Source organism: Pieris napi, chromosome 2, assembly GCF_905475465.1.
Source record: "Pieris napi chromosome 2, ilPieNapi1.2, whole genome shotgun sequence".
Taxonomy (NCBI): domain Eukaryota; kingdom Metazoa; phylum Arthropoda; class Insecta; order Lepidoptera; family Pieridae; genus Pieris; species Pieris napi.
In genome coordinates, this window is record NC_062235.1 from 2,788,560 (window position 1) to 2,805,529 (window position 16,970).

Consider the following 16,970-nt stretch of genomic DNA (forward strand, 5'->3'; position numbering starts at 1 on the left):
TTCCGACCCGGAATGACTCCCACGCATTTCTAGACGGAACATGTATAACATGTACCTTGCTAAGTAATTTTGACAGGTGCTTTAGTCTGTTTAATTTTTCTGAATTATTTTTGATAAAATATTTTTGTTTTCTAGATGACCTGGTAAACTTCGTATCACCTACGTATATTTGTGTCATAACTTAATACAACATTTTTAAAACAGACCAAAGAGATCGGAGCTATGAAACGCAAATTTCTGAAAACATCTATAAATATATGACAACCAAATGACAATTTTTATTTCTTAAAAGACAAAATACATCAAATATTTCTCAGCTAGGAACAGTTTTTATTGGAAAATTCAGCTGTCGTTTTTAGTATTTTTCTATATTTATTATGCATGTTCCCCACCGTTTTAATCTCCTCTGAACTTCTACAAATGTTTCAAGATCAAAGCCAAATCGGTCCATCCATTTTAGAGTATTAGCGAGACAAACCAAACCATCTAATATTTAAATTCTCGTGTCACAATGTTCGTTCCCATACTCCTCCGAAACGGCTCGACGGATTATTATGAATTTCTTAATGCATATTCAGTAAGTCTGAGAATCGGCTACTATCTATCTTTCAAACCCCTAAGTGATAAGTGTTTTTTTTTTATGATACAGCCTACAAAAACACATACAACCCCTAATTTTCACTTCTCTACGATCAACCCGTATTTTTTATTACAGTAGATAGTTATTTTTATTGAAATAAAAAATATTTCCTAGAAATAATATACATGGCAACGTTTGCCGGGCCAGCTAGTTTCCATATATATAAATATAAGATTCTATTAGAAAGCAGCAAAAGAGGAATATCCTTAAGAATTTTGGGGGTGGGGTCCTTTTGTAAAACGTTACGATGCGGGGCAGGGATTGAATTACGCGTTAATATTTTTGACTGTCCAGTACTTTACACCACACCATGGTAACTTTTAGTTATAAAGAGTCACTTGGTGGTCACGAAACGTTTTACTATACTTGGGTACAGAAAAACGTTACGGCGCGTTACATGGGGGTGGGGGGGGGACAAAAATCTCCAAAAATTGCGTGACGTAATACTTGAACACTCCCTAAGGCCCTTCTCCCATTACGATACTTGTAGGGTACGATACTCGAGTATAATACTAGTTGGATACATGTTCGCTACGCGACGCTCGCATATTATGCTACTGAAAAATTACTAAATTCATCATTTGTGCAAACTTGTTTTTTGTAGACGGACGTTATGTCGAGCGACTCAAGTGACGAAGAAGCTCTTGCAGTTTTTCTGTTTTATAGAAATAGAAGACGTCAACGCAAGAGTAGAAAATACTGGATTCATCCATATATTGAAAGAAACATAAATTGTAGAGTTTTTGTAGCCGCACAAGAACTACAACATGATGATAAGAAATTTTTATCTTTCTACCGAATGTCTAAAGAGACCTACTTGCATCTTGTTACATTATTAAAACCAGCTATACATCAACTAAATACTAAATTTAGAGAATGTGTCAGTGCGGAAGAAAGGATTATGATAACCCTAAGGTAAATAATACTTCATTGTGACATATGTAGGTAATTAAATGTTTATTAAATTTTAATATGTAAGTACTTTATAATTATTACTTATTCTTCATCTTCCTGTGATAATAACATAGGTATTGATTCATAATAAAGACTGGCAGTATTTGATTGTACTACATTCAGACTTTCGTTTATGGTAATTGGCGTACTTATTACCTCGGCAGCACTCATCGGTGAAGGAGTAGAATAAAGTGTGTTGGGACTATTCATATTTTCACTACTTTGGTCCATTATATCGTCTATCAATGCAAGCACTCTTCTCTTAAACAGTCTTCTTTGACTATCAGTCATTTTGTTCACGTCCGATAGTAAACTCAGTAAGAACATTTTGTTTGAATTTTCAGTACTGTCACAGTTTTCTAGAATTTTAGATTGTTTAAATTTAAAATAAGCTGAAATGTCTTGCTCGGCTTGAGTTTCTTCCAGCTTCTTCCGTTTTTTTTTATTATTTGTTGATGGTGGTGGTGGTGGTAATTGCTGTTGCGAGATTGGTTGAGTGCTTGTACTAGTAGAAGGAAGAGATGATTGCTGTTGCGAGATTGGTTGAGTGTTTGTACTAGTAGAAGGAAGAGATGATTGCTGTTGCGAGATTAGTTGAGTGTTTGTACTAGTAGAAGGAAGAGATGATTGCTGTTGCGAGATTGATTGAGTGCTTGTAGGTACATTTTCTGTGAACTGTGTTTGTTCACATAGTTCAAGATCAGGTGTCTGTGGTTCTATCGTCTCTTTCAAATTTCCTGATGGTTTTCCTGCTGTTTTTATGAAGGGTACAGTAAATTGCATATAGTCTGCTAAGTAGTATGGTTTTTTTTGTGCAGTACCTGCTCCACTTTTGGCCGGTTTCAAGTGGCGAACAAAAACACTACGTAGATTTTTCCACTTTTCTTTAGCTTCTGATCCTGAAAATAACCTTAATATTAATTGTTTTTCAGATATTTGGGGTCAGGTTGTACGTTTGTAAGCCTAGGATTGTATTTTGCAAGAGGAGATAATACAATTTGCAAGGTCATAGCTGAAATGACAGTTATAATATGGGAGATATTAAATGGAGACTATATGGCATTACCAGATGTGCAACATTGGAAAGACATTGCTGCTCGTTTTGATCGCCTCTGGAATTTACCCAACTGCTTAGGGGCATGTGATGGTAAACACATCAGAATAGAAAAATTACCTGATTCAGGATCAAGTAATTTTAATTACAAATCCTACCATTCGATAGTATTAATGGCATGTTGTGATTCCGATGGATTATTTACTGTTATCGAGACTGGCTATGCTGGTAGGAACAGCGACGGAGGAATTTTCAGTGCTTCCAGGATCAAACGTTGGATAGAACATGGACGTCTTAATATTCCTTTACCTTCCAAACTTCCTAATGACCAATCTAACTATGAATTACCATACTATTTTATTGGGGATGAGGCATTTCCCCTTCTATCTTACTTGATGAGACCATATCCCCAAAGAACCTTGAATGACTTGAGAAGGGTATTTAACTACAGACTAAGCCGAGGGAGGAATACAATTGAATGTGCTTTTGGGATGATGGCTGAAAAATTTCAAGTATTAAGTACTGCTATAAGATGTCATACAATAGAAAAAGTATCAAATATAATAAAAGCAGTGTGTATTTTACACAACTATGTTCGAAAACGTGAGGGTATTCTATATAGTCCAAGGGAGTTTATACAAAACAGATCGGTCACTATTCCCGTTACAACGACAATACAACCTCATAATATAGAAATAACGGCAAATATGTCACCACATAATCAACGAAATTATTTAGCAAACTACTTTATATCTGAGCAAGGTTCATTGCCTTGGCAATACCAATCCTGTTTGCAGAATACAATGTAACATTGATAATAATAAACTATGTATGTGTACAAAAAAAACCAACCTGTTATTTGAAATTTGTTCCCAATTTCTGCCCAAGTCTTGTCTATTATATTTTTTCGCATGTATTCAGGTAGTTTGTAGTTATATAAACAAGCATGTTTTTCAATTTCTTGTACAAACTTAATATTTGTTTCTTGCTCCGCCGCCATCTTGTCGAAACGCGCGAGACGCGACGCACAAGCGACCAACACGGCGGGTATCGCGAGACTAGTCGCGAACGCGTAGAATACCAGTATCGTAATGTGAGAGTGTCCATATAAATGTATGTGAGATACTTCGCGGCGACTAGTCTCCGAGACTAGAGTCGCGCGGGCGTATCGTAATGGGAGAAGGGCTTAAGTTGTTTGCTCGCATTTTTAATGACATTCATTATTCCAATTCGACGACTACTACTTAGTCTATGAAGCGGAACCAGATACTCCAGACTCGATTCCCCGCGAAACAATTGTTTTAAGCTGAAGAATTAGGCGGCGCTTCACCAAATACGAATGTAGATACAAATGCGTGAATTGTATAAGAAATAACATCGAAAACGTTAATGACCTTAAAACATTCACTTTCTTCATTCTATTTCATGTCTGTTTGTATGCACAACAGATGTAGACAACAATGTTTGTGACTTACTTCTATAGGACAGTAATACATTGCTGGGCGTATGAATTTTTCGATTCCCAATTCTGTTTCTACCACAATTTTATTTTACATGTATAATTTTTATTATTTTTCTGATATAAAGCGTGTATGGTTGTTAAAAAATTCATATTCTTTACGGGTTTTTTAAATGCTTACAACTTTCGGGCATATTATACAAACTTTATAGAAAAGCAGAAAATAACATTTTCTTTCGTTGTAATAATATATTTTAGTAATTATTTTTTAAGGTTAGTTATTGTTTTTTGTTATATTAATTTATGTTAGCTGTAGGATTACTTTATATACGTTAATTATATTAGGTTATATCATTATTTTTTCTTATTTTTTTATGTGTTTAAAAAAAAGCAAGCAAAAATGAATTATCTATTTATAATTATTGTAATAATTTATAAAAGATTGAAATTAATCTGTTTACCACACTAATTATATTTGAATATGGAAATGTTTAAAAATTATTAAACGGTAATGTACATTAAATATACTGGTGTTTGGAATGATACAAATGACTCACGCGCACCAAAGGAGAGAAAGTGCTATGATATTTGCCAAATATGTTAGGATTATTTTCGCTTCGGTTACGTCAGAAAATCTATTTTAAAATTAAGTATTACACTAGTGGCTAGGATTTCAAATTTAGTGGTCGTGAAGTAAAGATTTTTAAAGATACAGAATGTCAAAATTAAATATACTTTTAACATACGTGAAGTCTAAGAACCAAAAATCGAGTGTCAGGCAAGTCACCCACTCGATAAAATCAGACGCTGAAATGTCTGCCATGCCCCATGGCCTATTGGGAAGTTACAAGACTAAATTCTCATACTACGTAAGCGATTTAATCTTCTACTATAGGGTAATTCCGGGGGAGTTGGCCCTAGTAACTATAAAACTGTATTATGAAGGAATTATGATGAATAAAACAGTGAACTCGTATAGAACATAAACTTTATTTATTATTCTTATCAAATATTAACGATACATCACTTTAGACAACGCTAACAATATAATTTTAAACTTAAATTTTAAACTAGAACTGGCCATCTCTCACCGAGTACCCGGGGGAGATGGCCATAGTGTTCGGGGCGAGATGGCCAGTACTTTTTTTACCTTTCCCGTTACCCTTGAGATCTTTTAACTCCTTTTTTTTTCTTATTGCCGCAGTGAGAACACATGTCATCAAACTCGGTGCAATTTTCGTGCACCCAGAGCATACAAATATTGCATTGTATCCAATCTTCAAATCTTCATTCTAGAAATATGTCAGAGGTTATATAGGCGGATTTTTGTGACATATAAACCACTGAACCTGGAGGCAGCCCATCTTCTTACATCTATTTTATTAAATATTAAAAATAAATTTAAATTTGGGCATACAATTTTATGGCTATCTCTCCCGAACATACTATGGCCATCTATCCCTATTGACCGGGTGAGATGGCCACAGGGCGTAATAAAAGCAACATCTCAATTATGGAGTTAATTTTGAGGCTAGAACACGAGAAAGTTCTTTACTTCACGCAGATATCACGAAAACGTACAAAACTGTCCAAACTTTTTTTTGACCACTTAATGTGTCAACCCCTTAGTTTAGATCTAACATGTTAATGAAAAACAAAGTCAAATTACTTACTTTTTCCTATTTTTTTTGCAAAACAATTCACTGTCACTTGTTGCTGGTGCCGACATGAATGGAAATAAATAAAAAGTATTGACATCTATGAATTAATACTCGAACTTTTTTCTATTGGCCATCTCTCCCGTACGGCCATCTCCCCCGGAATTACCCTATATAATTCTCGTGTCACAATGTTCGCTCGCATACCTACTCCTCCGAAACGGCTCGACCGATTCTTATGAAATTTTTTATGCATATTCAGTAAGTTTGAGAATCGGCTACTATTTATCTTTCAAACCCCTAAATGATAAGGGGTATCCACTCCAAATTTTTCTTTTTCTTTTTTTGTTTAAATTTTTTTATGATACAACATACACAAATACATACATCCCCTAATTTTCACCCCTCTACGATCAACCCTTATTTTTTATTATTGGAGATAGTTATTTTTATTGAAGTTTTTATTGAAGAAGAATTAAATTCCTAGAAATAATATACATCGCAAAACAAACGTTTGCCGGGTCAGCTAGTATAGCTATATAAATTGAATAGTTATAAAAAAACGTGTGTCTACTTATGTACACGCGTTAGAAGATATACTTCTTTGGCTTAACAAGATAAAAATCCTAAAATGTTGACTATAGCTTACTTCAGGGTGTCGGATTTTTGTGACGGTGTGCGCGCGCATCGTAAAAATTACCTCTCATAACTTTTTCCTAACGCGCCAACATTTTTCTATAACTTCAATTATTATGAATTGATAGATTTTCAATTAACCCAGTCACACAACGCATTGCATTTAATAGCTTCAGGTTACAACCAATTTGTTAAAAAAAACTTGACGATTTAAAGAGTGACGGAGTGTGTATTGCCATCTTCTCATCCGTTCTACGCCTTGATTTGAGAACTGGCAATTTAGAAGAATTATTTTTAATTGTTCATAAGTATACATTAAGTTAACTTTATCAATAAATGATATTTGGAAATTAATTAACATTGTTTTAAAGCTACTGTGTGTATGCATATCTACGAGAGAATGAGTGTAATATGTACGACTTTTTATTAGCAAATCCATTTTAGCTGAAATGCAATTAAAATAAAAAAAACACGCCACTAATAATATTTCGAATAGAAAATATTATTCGAGTTAAGATCAAAATAAAAAGTATTTTCCTTACAGAAGCACTATGAGTCATCTGACCAACGTCAAGAGTTCAATTAAGTTTTACACCCAATTGGAATTTTATTGGTTTCCATCTTACATTATTGAAGTGACTATAAAAGCGTTTTATTTACCTATTTTTACACTGGTATCTTATTATTAATATTAATTTAGTTATAGTTAGAGTCGAGATGAGGTATTAAGTGATCGCGCAGCCCGGACATAAATTAAATCAGATGCGCTACAACCTCTTTAGGTCTGGGCCTCAGATTTCTAAATCTGTTTCATGAGAATTTTTAAATCTAATAGGCAAGTAGGTGATCAGTCTCCACACGCCGTCGACTTTTTGGTCTAAAACATGTCGGTTTCCACACGATGTTTTCCTTCACCGTTCGAGCAAATGTCAAATGCGCACATAGACAATAAGTCCATTGGTGCACAGCCGGCAATCGAACCTACGAACTCAGGAATGAGAGTCGCACGCTGAAGCCACTAGGCTTGACTTGTTTAAGCTATCGCGGAATATGGTTAAAAGTAGTATTAAGAATATTCATAGCGCAAAATCACCTGCATCATGAGCATTTACACCATCACACAACACAGCCAAATTAGGTTTTACTCAGTTAAGTATCGAATAATTTTTATTGGTTTTTTCCTTTAATATAATTGTTTTTATTAAATATAATTTATGTTAGCTCTAGGGTTACGAAATTAATAAACTGAAAAATGTTAACGAGTTCGAGTCCAGGATTTAGAGAGAAATCATAGCTAGTAAAACACAGATTTGTATATGAAATTTATGTATCAGTTTCATGAATATGCCGCCATATATGCGTAAATATAACGTCAATGACTCGGCTCCAAACCTGAGATAGCGCCGATTCTTCATACAATTCTACTGTGTCAAATATATGTTTGTCATACAGCTGCATCACGAGCTCTAGAGAAAACGGGATACCATAGATCTGGAACGGTGGAGTAAAATTAGTGAATGAAATTGAGAGAGCCGCTCTGGACCGATGGTTTTATATGCTGGATGCCCTCTGCCCCCTAGGGGGGCATAGTACTTTAAGTGAAGGCATATGTCTGAAACCCCCTGATGTGGAGTTGCTGCTTGGAGTTTAACGGTTAATGGTTGTAGCTTGGAGTCCAAAAGTGGCTTAGAACTCGTACTGTGTAATAAACCACCAAAGACAAGTTTCATTTGCGGTCAGGTACTATATGTGAAAGTGCATGTATATGTTTGCAGCCCTGCGATTCTGTAACTAACTTTTCGAACTCTCTTCTATACTAATGTTTTAGTACTTTTCTTTAGGAATATATCGATCACTTTTTAATTCCTGTTTTTTAATAAACATTCGAAATATTTGCTTTTATTTTTTATTCGAAACGGCGAAATATAATTTTGATGACCCTAATCAGTGTTCTTACGTTAAGATTAAGCACCAACGCTTGCTTGCACTTGCTCGTACGGGGGAGCAAAAAATGTGGCTGAGGCTGAGAAAACCGACAGGTCTCCTAGATACAATTAGTGAAGTGTTGATTTGATGCGAGGCAAAAATCTGATCGCTTACTCCTGTTGAAAATCTACTATAAACCAATTTTTCTCTTCGTGTTGATTATTTTTGACTACATACTTGTATTTGTCTTCTTTTTTATTTTTTTTATTTACGAGTATGTGCCGTTGTGCTGCCGAACTTTGGAAATAATTTGTAAATAAAAACAGAAATGGTTAATGATTCCATATATACAAATCTTACCGTAGAAGCATAATCCACACTTGAACCAAAAACCCTCCCATACCAATTGTGTAAAGTGTCCACGGTCACTGAGACTGCTTTGAAACTGGCATTGCGCATCGCTTCATCGATATCTCCCTTCAGATCTATGTATTTGTCGTCATCTAATTGTGCTTCTGAGAATCCTCTTGGATAGAGAACTGCCTCCCCCTACAGTACATCTTCTTGTTTATCCAAATCAATATATATAAAGTATTAACAGTAATCTCTCCTATAACACGGTAGATTGGTTACACGTTGCAGGAAACGCGTTGTTGGAGTATTCTCTCATAAAGCGCTTTATGTACAAGTGATTCACGCTTAACTTTTCTCGTTAAAGGGGATTTAAATTAAAAATAACAAAATTACAAAAAATTAGTCCAGAAATATAACGTGTGAAATACCGGTGTTATATGAGTGACGGAAATCGCGTAATATCAAAATGCGTTATAAGAGAAAGATGTTATAATAGCACGAAGGCAAAAATAATAACAATCACGCATTTATGGGTAATTAGGCCGGCCGCTAGAGGTAAGTCAAAAAGTAATGCAAATTGTGAATGTCGAATTTCGCCAAAGGATTTAAGAATCCATCCTGACTTTTACCATTACAGCAAACTATAAATTATTATAGAAATAATAATTAAAATGATTTTATATCATGTACTCAATACATTCCCCTTTTAAGGCATAAGAGAAAAGGGGGTAAAATAATGGACCGGCAAGATCCACATTATTTCTTGACCTTTTCTTAACTCAAATCCGTTGGCGAAATTCGACACGCACATTTTGCATACTCGTCTACCTCTAGCGCCTGGACTATAAAATAATATTTCAAGGGTCTGTTTCACAATGTATGGATAAAGTACGAAATAGCTATAAAACACATAAATTATTTGGAAGATAAATTGTGCTATTTGACACTTCATCGGACTCATAACTTATGATGGACTTTATGTGACGAATAGCGCTATCTGACAGTCGTGAAACGCAACAATAGTGTTTATCCTACCAATAAGTAATAAATAGCTAATTTGGAACTTATGTTGAACTTATCCGTACATTGTGAAACAGACCCTAAATATGACAAACTTTATGTAAAATTTTTCTTAAATTATATTTAAATATAATTTCTAAAATGGCTTTAGAATAATTTAAAATACCTTATAAATAGAGGGTGCATAGGATCCAGCGTGTACATGCATATACGCAACGATTTTATGGCCGTATTTGTGAAAGACGTCCCTTATCGCCCTGGACTCTGCTTCAGAGAAAGGCGATGTCCCTGGGTACTGCTGGCTACAAGATGAAATGATGTTCGAACTGTTCCAGGCGACGTCAAAATTACGATCGATGTTTACTCCAGGACAAGCGTTCTGTGGTGAGACGTTCTTGTTCCATATTGTTTTCTATAAAATACAAATTTTTTCAAATACTTTCTTTTAAGTTACCAATATAAGAGACCCTAAAAACGTTTCCAGGCATAGTCAATAATGCATTATGGTCAAATAGAGCTGCATACAGGTGGGATAATTCTTTAATGTTCTATTCAAATGGTCTTTAGGATTTCGAAAATCCAAGTGAAAAATGCTTACTGTCTTCTGGTTTTGATTAACCTTTTTCGGCTTCTCAATGGGCTGTAAACTAACTATGCAACATCTTCACTAAGTCCAAGAACTCTCAAATATAAAAAAAGAAAAGGAAATTCAAATTTCCCTCAATTTTGTTCCCTTTGGAGTTGACTCTTGGGCCGTGGATTCAAGTGCAGGCATGTGACCCCAGAGCTGGTGCCAAACAGGGGCCAATTTTTTTTAATTTTGTATTTATCAACTTAACTATTATTATTATGTAGGTGAATAATATCGAAATATTGTTTTTTGCCCAGATCTATATCTTTGTCATATTTGAGGATACTTACATGTTGTGAGGCCGTAAAACCGTCAGGATTAGCCAGTGGAATCAGAAATATGTCGAAATTATCTAAATGTGTCAAGTAATAGGACAACAACTTAGTAAATCCCTTATCATGCGAGAGGCAGTCTATTGAACTTATTCCCATAACACTTAAACCATGAACAATGAACACTATTTTCTTTTGCGGCGCTTCATCGGCATATTTGTCGTCCTCAGCTCGGAAGTGTCTTTGTAAATCGTTCATTTCACTGATTTTCATCAATACTAAATCATTATATTCCACAGTACGACCAATGACTTCAGTAGTTATGTTTGTATTTGGAAATTTCGACGAAATACGAGAGAGCTGTTGCTTTATCTGCAATTTGTTAAGAATTTAATATGAATATCTAATCAATACTAGTGTTATAAAGAGGAAAGATTTGTATGTAAGTATGCCTGTAACGAATTCGCTCAAAAAGTACTGCCTTGAGATTCTGTAACTCACTTTTCGAACTCACACAGCGGTTTTCTCAGCGGCGGTCGCGCTCAAATCAGTCGAAAAGCAGTCATTTTACGATTTGTCATTCTGCTAAGGAGGGAGCTTGTAGTTTATTGTTTATCGAAAAGTGAGTTACAGAATCGCAAGGCTGGACCGATTTTAAAAATTCTTTCACCATTTGAATGCTACGTTATCACTGATAAATGTAGGCTATTTTAATTGCACGAAAAAATAAGGAACCCTAATAAAAGTACAATAATGTTACCCAAGCTGTAAAAAAATGCCTATAAAATATCTTTCATCGCATGCGCTGCGAAAACTATTGATGAAAGAACAAAAAAATGTTCCACAATATCAATATATACTTAGAACATATCAATATCTACAAAAAATGTTATGAATAATATGTAATTGTTATGGATTTTAATGATAGACATCGTTATAGTAGCAATATAGAATCAGTCTGGTTAATTCCTATTTCACCATGCCTCCTGCTGATAGAGGACAAGTCTTTGTTTTTTTTTTAATTTTATGTTATTATTATTAATCACTTGATATGTCATGTGGAACATGGTGTAATGGCTGCAGCTACTTACAAACGTTGTGTAAAAAAAATGGCGATTAAAAAGAGTTGCGGGGAGTTTATTGCCAGTTCTTCTCTCCCGTTCTACGCCCTTGATTTGAGAACTGGCAGTAAATGTAAAATTGGAAGCATTAATATGTATTTCTTTACTGAGTCATAAGTGTAAATTATGTTACCTATAGGATTAAATGATTTTTTACTTTAGGTACTTTACTTTAATTCCTACTTACAGCGTACGGGCTTAAAAATTCCGAGCCATCTTCATCATCTAAAGGTATGTATCGAGTGCTGTAAATAATAAGTAAATTAAATTGGTGTCGATCTGGTTTTCCTTAATTTACCAGTCTGTGTATACCTTATTTCGGGCTCTTCCTGCAGCATCATCTGTGTGACACGTTTCGATCTAAAAAATGTAATGATTTTGAAAAGTTTTTGAATTTTACAATAAAATTGTTTTTTTTATTAATTTTGCTCATTATTTACATTAAACAGCGACTTCCCTAACGCATCAGTTTTCTTTTAAAAAATTACCAAATTCAAATAAAGATTTTTCTATCTAAAAGCCTGTGAATGATTCTTGTTTCTTGATCATCTTCTTTCTTTAATTAATCATAATAAATCTTTAACTTACACATGTTTAGCTCTTATCTGTGGAGCGACTTTAGGCCAGGATACATTCATAACGGGCCACTTGGAGTGTGCTCTGAATACACCTTTATGAGATTTCAATTCATTTTTCGCCTTCCTAAAGTGAAATTAAGAAAAAAATAAAATTAAAATGTTGTATTCTGTCTTGCTGAAACTTGAAATTGTTATTTTTAAGACATGCCACAAAAGGCCTTGTGCAGGCAAATTTCTTCTGATATTTGACACTTTGAAACAATTATTGTAACCCCGGTAATTGTATCCAGGAACGTAGGTTTATTCCGTTATGTCACATGCTATGAATTAAAAAAGATTTACCTAAACTAGTTTAACAGTAATCATATTATTAAGATAAAAAATACATAAATAAATCTTTTTAGGTCTGGGCCTCAGATTTCTGTATCTATTTAATTTGTAAATCAAGTAGTAATTTGTAAGCAAGTAGTGATCAGCCTCCTGTGCTGGACACACGCCGTCGACTTTTTGGCCGGTTTCCTCACGATGTTTTCCTTTACCGTTCGAGCGAATGCACACATAGAAAGAAAGTCCATGTCCCAGTCCAAGCCGGGGATGGAACCTACGACCTTAGTCGCACGCAAGCCATTAGGTAATGTAGACTAAAATTATATATAATAATTTTAACTTATATAAAGTTGCACAACGAAATCAACATCAATATAATATACATTTTGAATTATACCTACTGCGAGAATGTAGTATCCATATATGTATATATAGATTTGCTATAATATAACCATATGTATATATATTTTTAATAACAATTATAAAGTATTATAATTACCTCGAAGTTAAATTGTTATGCTGTGATGGCGCTAGAAATTCTTCTACTTTCGATCCATTTTGAGCCTTCCTATAGGACGTATAAAATTAATATATGTCTATTATCCTTTATTAAAACCTAAGCATAACAATCAAATATACAATTTTACTAACCGACATAGTTATAATAATTAAAAATTAATAACAGAAAATTAAAACAAATTTAAAAAGTTTGGTCCCTGTGGCGGTGTACCTGTACCTCTATTACTAAATTAATGGTCAATTTTTAGACTACGACTTAGACTACGTACGATCACATAGCTTTGAGTAGTTCGTTCGTTCATTATGACAAAATTCTGGACAAATGAGAAAATTCATACAGAGGCCCATGCAGGATGTATCGATCGTAAACTACTTATACTAATATTATAAAGAGGAAATATTTGTATGTAAATATGTTTGTAACGAATTAGCTCAAAAACTACTAGACCTATTTTAAACATTCTTTCACCATTTGAATGCTACATTATCACTGATTAATATAGGCTATTTTTATTGCAAGAAAAAAATAAGGATCCCTACTAAAACTACAATAATGTCACCCAAGGTGTTTAAAAAATGCCTATGAAATATCTTTCATCGCATGCGCTGCGAAAACTGTTGATGATAGAACAAAAAAATGTTTCACAATATTAAAGAACATATTAATATCTACACAACATTTTAAAAAAAAATGTCCACCCGTGCGAAGCCGGTACGGGCCGCTAGTTTTTAAATATTTTCTTATAAAATACCTTTTCATTTTTTTTACATTTTCATATTTTTTTCTTACAGGAGTGGTCGTTTTTGAATGTCCTTCTTTAATAATTTCTTTAAAACGTCTATTTTTCGCATAATTTCGTGATTTAAATCTTGGATCAATCCTGAAATTAAGAAAATTATTATTATTACTATTACTAACGACCAACGTTTACCACCAATCTTGTAAAACAATGTAAAAAAGTTGTAATAGAAAAACAGTCATAGCTCTTACCAAATTTCTAATTCTTCTACATTCTGCCTCTTTTCTGGAATAAAAGAGATCTATACGGTTAATAATAATATTAGAAATTTATTATATTTGATCGTTGTCCCCAAGAGTCGTCAAATAAAGTGAAACAAGCAGTAATGTATTGGTAAAATAAGAAGTACGGAAACGCATGGTGGGAGCAAAAAAAAGTCCTATTAGCAGCAAACTATATTTTTTCAAAGTTTTTATTTTTCTTACTATACAAAATATTACCACAAATAAAGATGAAAATCAGAAAGATATTATTATACTATAGTACACTTATGGTGTACTACAAAATCTCCCAAATAAGATCCCACACATTTTTATCGTTTGCTCCTGATCTTTTAGTTTTCTGGTCAGTAGCGGATCTATGAGAACGCAACCAGGTTTTTACGTAGAAAATTGAATTATAAAATTCCAAGGATGGTCCATGAAGTTTAATAAACAATAAATTTGTAACATGGTCAATTAAAAAAAAATCTACTAAAAACTACTGGAACGCGTTCCGGTTCTGAAAAAAGGTAAGGGAACGTGGTTCCACAGCGTTCCCCTTTCAATACACCACTGGAAACAAGTAACCCACATCAATTTAATTGCTAATTTTGAAGCGATTAGGTGATTCGCCTATTCTGTAAACAATTGTTTTGCCGTGCACCTTTACCACTATAAAGGTGAAACCAGTAGGATGCAAGCAAAAGCCGGGATATTTTTATACATTGTTTTGGAGAAATAATTTTACATTACGATCTAGCCTAACTAAGACTAATAAGTAATTTAGTCATAAGTTTAGTTAGTAAACTTTATTTACTAACAACGTATTATACATTTCGTGAACTCTTTCATAAAATCAGTGGCGCTACAACCTCTATAGGTCTGGGCTTTACATTTCTGAATCAGTTTCATGATCATTTTTCAATCTAATAGGCAAGTAGGTGATCAGCCTCCAGGGCCTGACACACGCCGTCGACTTTTTGGGTCTAAGACATGTCGGTTCCATCACGATGTTTTCCTTCACCGTTCGAACGAATGTTAAATGCGCACATAAAAGAAAGTCCATTGGTGCACAGTTGGAGATCGAACCTACGACCTCAAAGATGAAAGTTGCACACTGAAGCCACTAGGCCAACACTGCTCAACTCTTTCATAACATACTATAAAATATAGTTCTTTTTAACCTTCCTTTTAGCGTCGATAATGATAAAATGCGTAAATACCTATATCTAAGATGATTTCTAATATAGTTCAGTGAAGTAATCAGTCATATTTGAAAACCATAAAGTATAAAACGAAACTTACGTTTCTCAATTTCACATAAAACATTATAAATTACAGTAAATATCACGACTTTACATAGAAAACAAATACTCGACATACTTCAATATAATATTTATTTTCTATATTAAATTACATTTTATGACAGTTTTTTATGTTGTAACTGGATTTTACAGCGTATCGCTTTTTAGTACGAAATTATTTGAAAAGCAACTTATTCATATCACAGCGTGGTTGATTCATTTTGATTCAAAGAATTTATCTAAATATATATAAATTACGTGTCACGTTGTTTGTCCGCTATGGACTCCTAAACTACCGAACCGATATCAATCAAATTTGCACACCATGTGCAATTTGATCTAACTTAAAAGATAGGATAGGACATCACAATTTATACCCGCAATATTATTTTATTGCAAAATATTTGTTTATTGTTTAATAGTCACAATTCTAACATATGGCGCTGTGTTGAAAGTACCAACGTTTCACATAAGCTACAATTTAATGGCATAACCACCAATAAAGCATGGTGGTCCCCATGACTGGTGTTCTCCTACCGTTTCCCTTGAATAGTTTACTACTATGAAATATAACAAAAACCTAGCCACAGCAACGCTTGGCCGGTCTGCTAGTTATAAATAAAATATAAAATTTCCTATAGTATATTTTTAAGTTGTAATTTACCTCTACACCTACACAATAACAATAATTAAAAATGAATAAATAGACAACTCGAATAATTTTTTTTTAATTTCATTCCTGTGGCCTGCAATGTACCTTTAATGCTGGAAGCAATTCCTCGCTGTATTGCGATATTCGATGAGTGAGCACCAGCTCTGGGGTCACCGGTACTAAAATATTATTAATTATTAATATATTATTAGTGTTGTTTAGTGGCTATATATATGTAATACCAAAAATAAAGAGTTCAAATTTAACACCAAAGTGAGAATAGTTTATTAACACGATTCACTACTGGGAATCGAGCCTTTTCGATTCCAAGGAACGATGGTTTTAGTTTGCTATCGTAAAAAGTGTTCCTAAGTGTATATGCATGTGTAGTTTTATATATAGGTTTATTACGAGTAACATGCTAGAAGGCATTTAGATAATATTAAAATGTGACCATAGACGAAAAATAATTTCTTATTTATTTAATCTATCGCGGGAATAGATGCCGTTCGAGTTCAGAGGTACCATCGAATATCCTACGTTATTCGGACCTACGAATATTTCGCCTATAAGTTTGACAACAATTTATTATAAATAGCTTGACCTATATGACTGATGTTCTTATAATATGACTTAATGAAAATTAATGTATCATTTGCATGCCTATTTTTATGTGGCTGATTGTGTGAATTTTTATAATAAATCTACCACTTTCTTGCAAATAAATGATTTATTATTATTATTACGTTATTCGGACCTCAACTTGACCGAAAGGACATAAAAGTTTCACGATCCCGTTAAAAGTGTTGTTTTATTGTTGACTGCTACTTAGCAAGTGTGTGTAAGATATTTTAAATATTAGGGT

General features: G+C 33.7%; 3 protein-coding genes and 1 long non-coding RNA gene across 4 annotated transcripts; 1 reads left to right on the forward strand and 3 right to left on the reverse strand.

The window, feature by feature from the left end:
* Positions 1-1,105: 1,105 nt before the first annotated feature.
* On the forward strand, positions 1,106-3,499 carry LOC125062990 (protein ALP1-like). The gene is made up of 2 exons (XM_047669177.1): positions 1,106-1,555; positions 2,527-3,499. Exons 1-2 carry the CDS (start codon positions 1,254-1,256, stop codon positions 3,455-3,457), a joined length of 1,233 nt encoding a protein of 410 aa, XP_047525133.1. The 5' UTR covers positions 1,106-1,253; the 3' UTR covers positions 3,458-3,499.
* LOC125062991 lies at positions 1,579-3,828 on the reverse strand. The gene is made up of 2 exons (XM_047669178.1): positions 3,501-3,828; positions 1,579-2,493 (listed from the first exon to the last, which is right to left on the reverse strand). Exons 1-2 carry the CDS (start codon positions 3,646-3,648, stop codon positions 1,637-1,639), a joined length of 1,005 nt encoding a protein of 334 aa, XP_047525134.1. The 5' UTR covers positions 3,649-3,828; the 3' UTR covers positions 1,579-1,636.
* A 3,868-nt stretch (positions 3,829-7,696) lies between these two features.
* On the reverse strand, positions 7,697-12,433 carry LOC125062275 (carboxypeptidase B-like). Its single transcript, XM_047668062.1, has 7 exons — positions 12,314-12,433; positions 12,038-12,085; positions 11,913-11,970; positions 10,623-10,976; positions 9,868-10,113; positions 8,688-8,876; positions 7,697-7,892 (listed from the first exon to the last, which is right to left on the reverse strand). The coding sequence occupies exons 1-7, from the start codon at positions 12,361-12,363 to the stop codon at positions 7,725-7,727; spliced, it is 1,113 nt and encodes a 370-aa protein (XP_047524018.1). The 5' UTR covers positions 12,364-12,433; the 3' UTR covers positions 7,697-7,724.
* A 696-nt stretch (positions 12,434-13,129) lies between these two features.
* Positions 13,130-14,174, reverse strand: LOC125055973. Its single transcript, XR_007117975.1, has 3 exons — positions 14,141-14,174; positions 13,902-14,030; positions 13,130-13,198 (listed from the first exon to the last, which is right to left on the reverse strand). It is a non-coding gene; the product is annotated as an uncharacterized LOC125055973 (long non-coding RNA).
* Between the last annotated feature and the right edge of the window lie 2,796 nt (positions 14,175-16,970).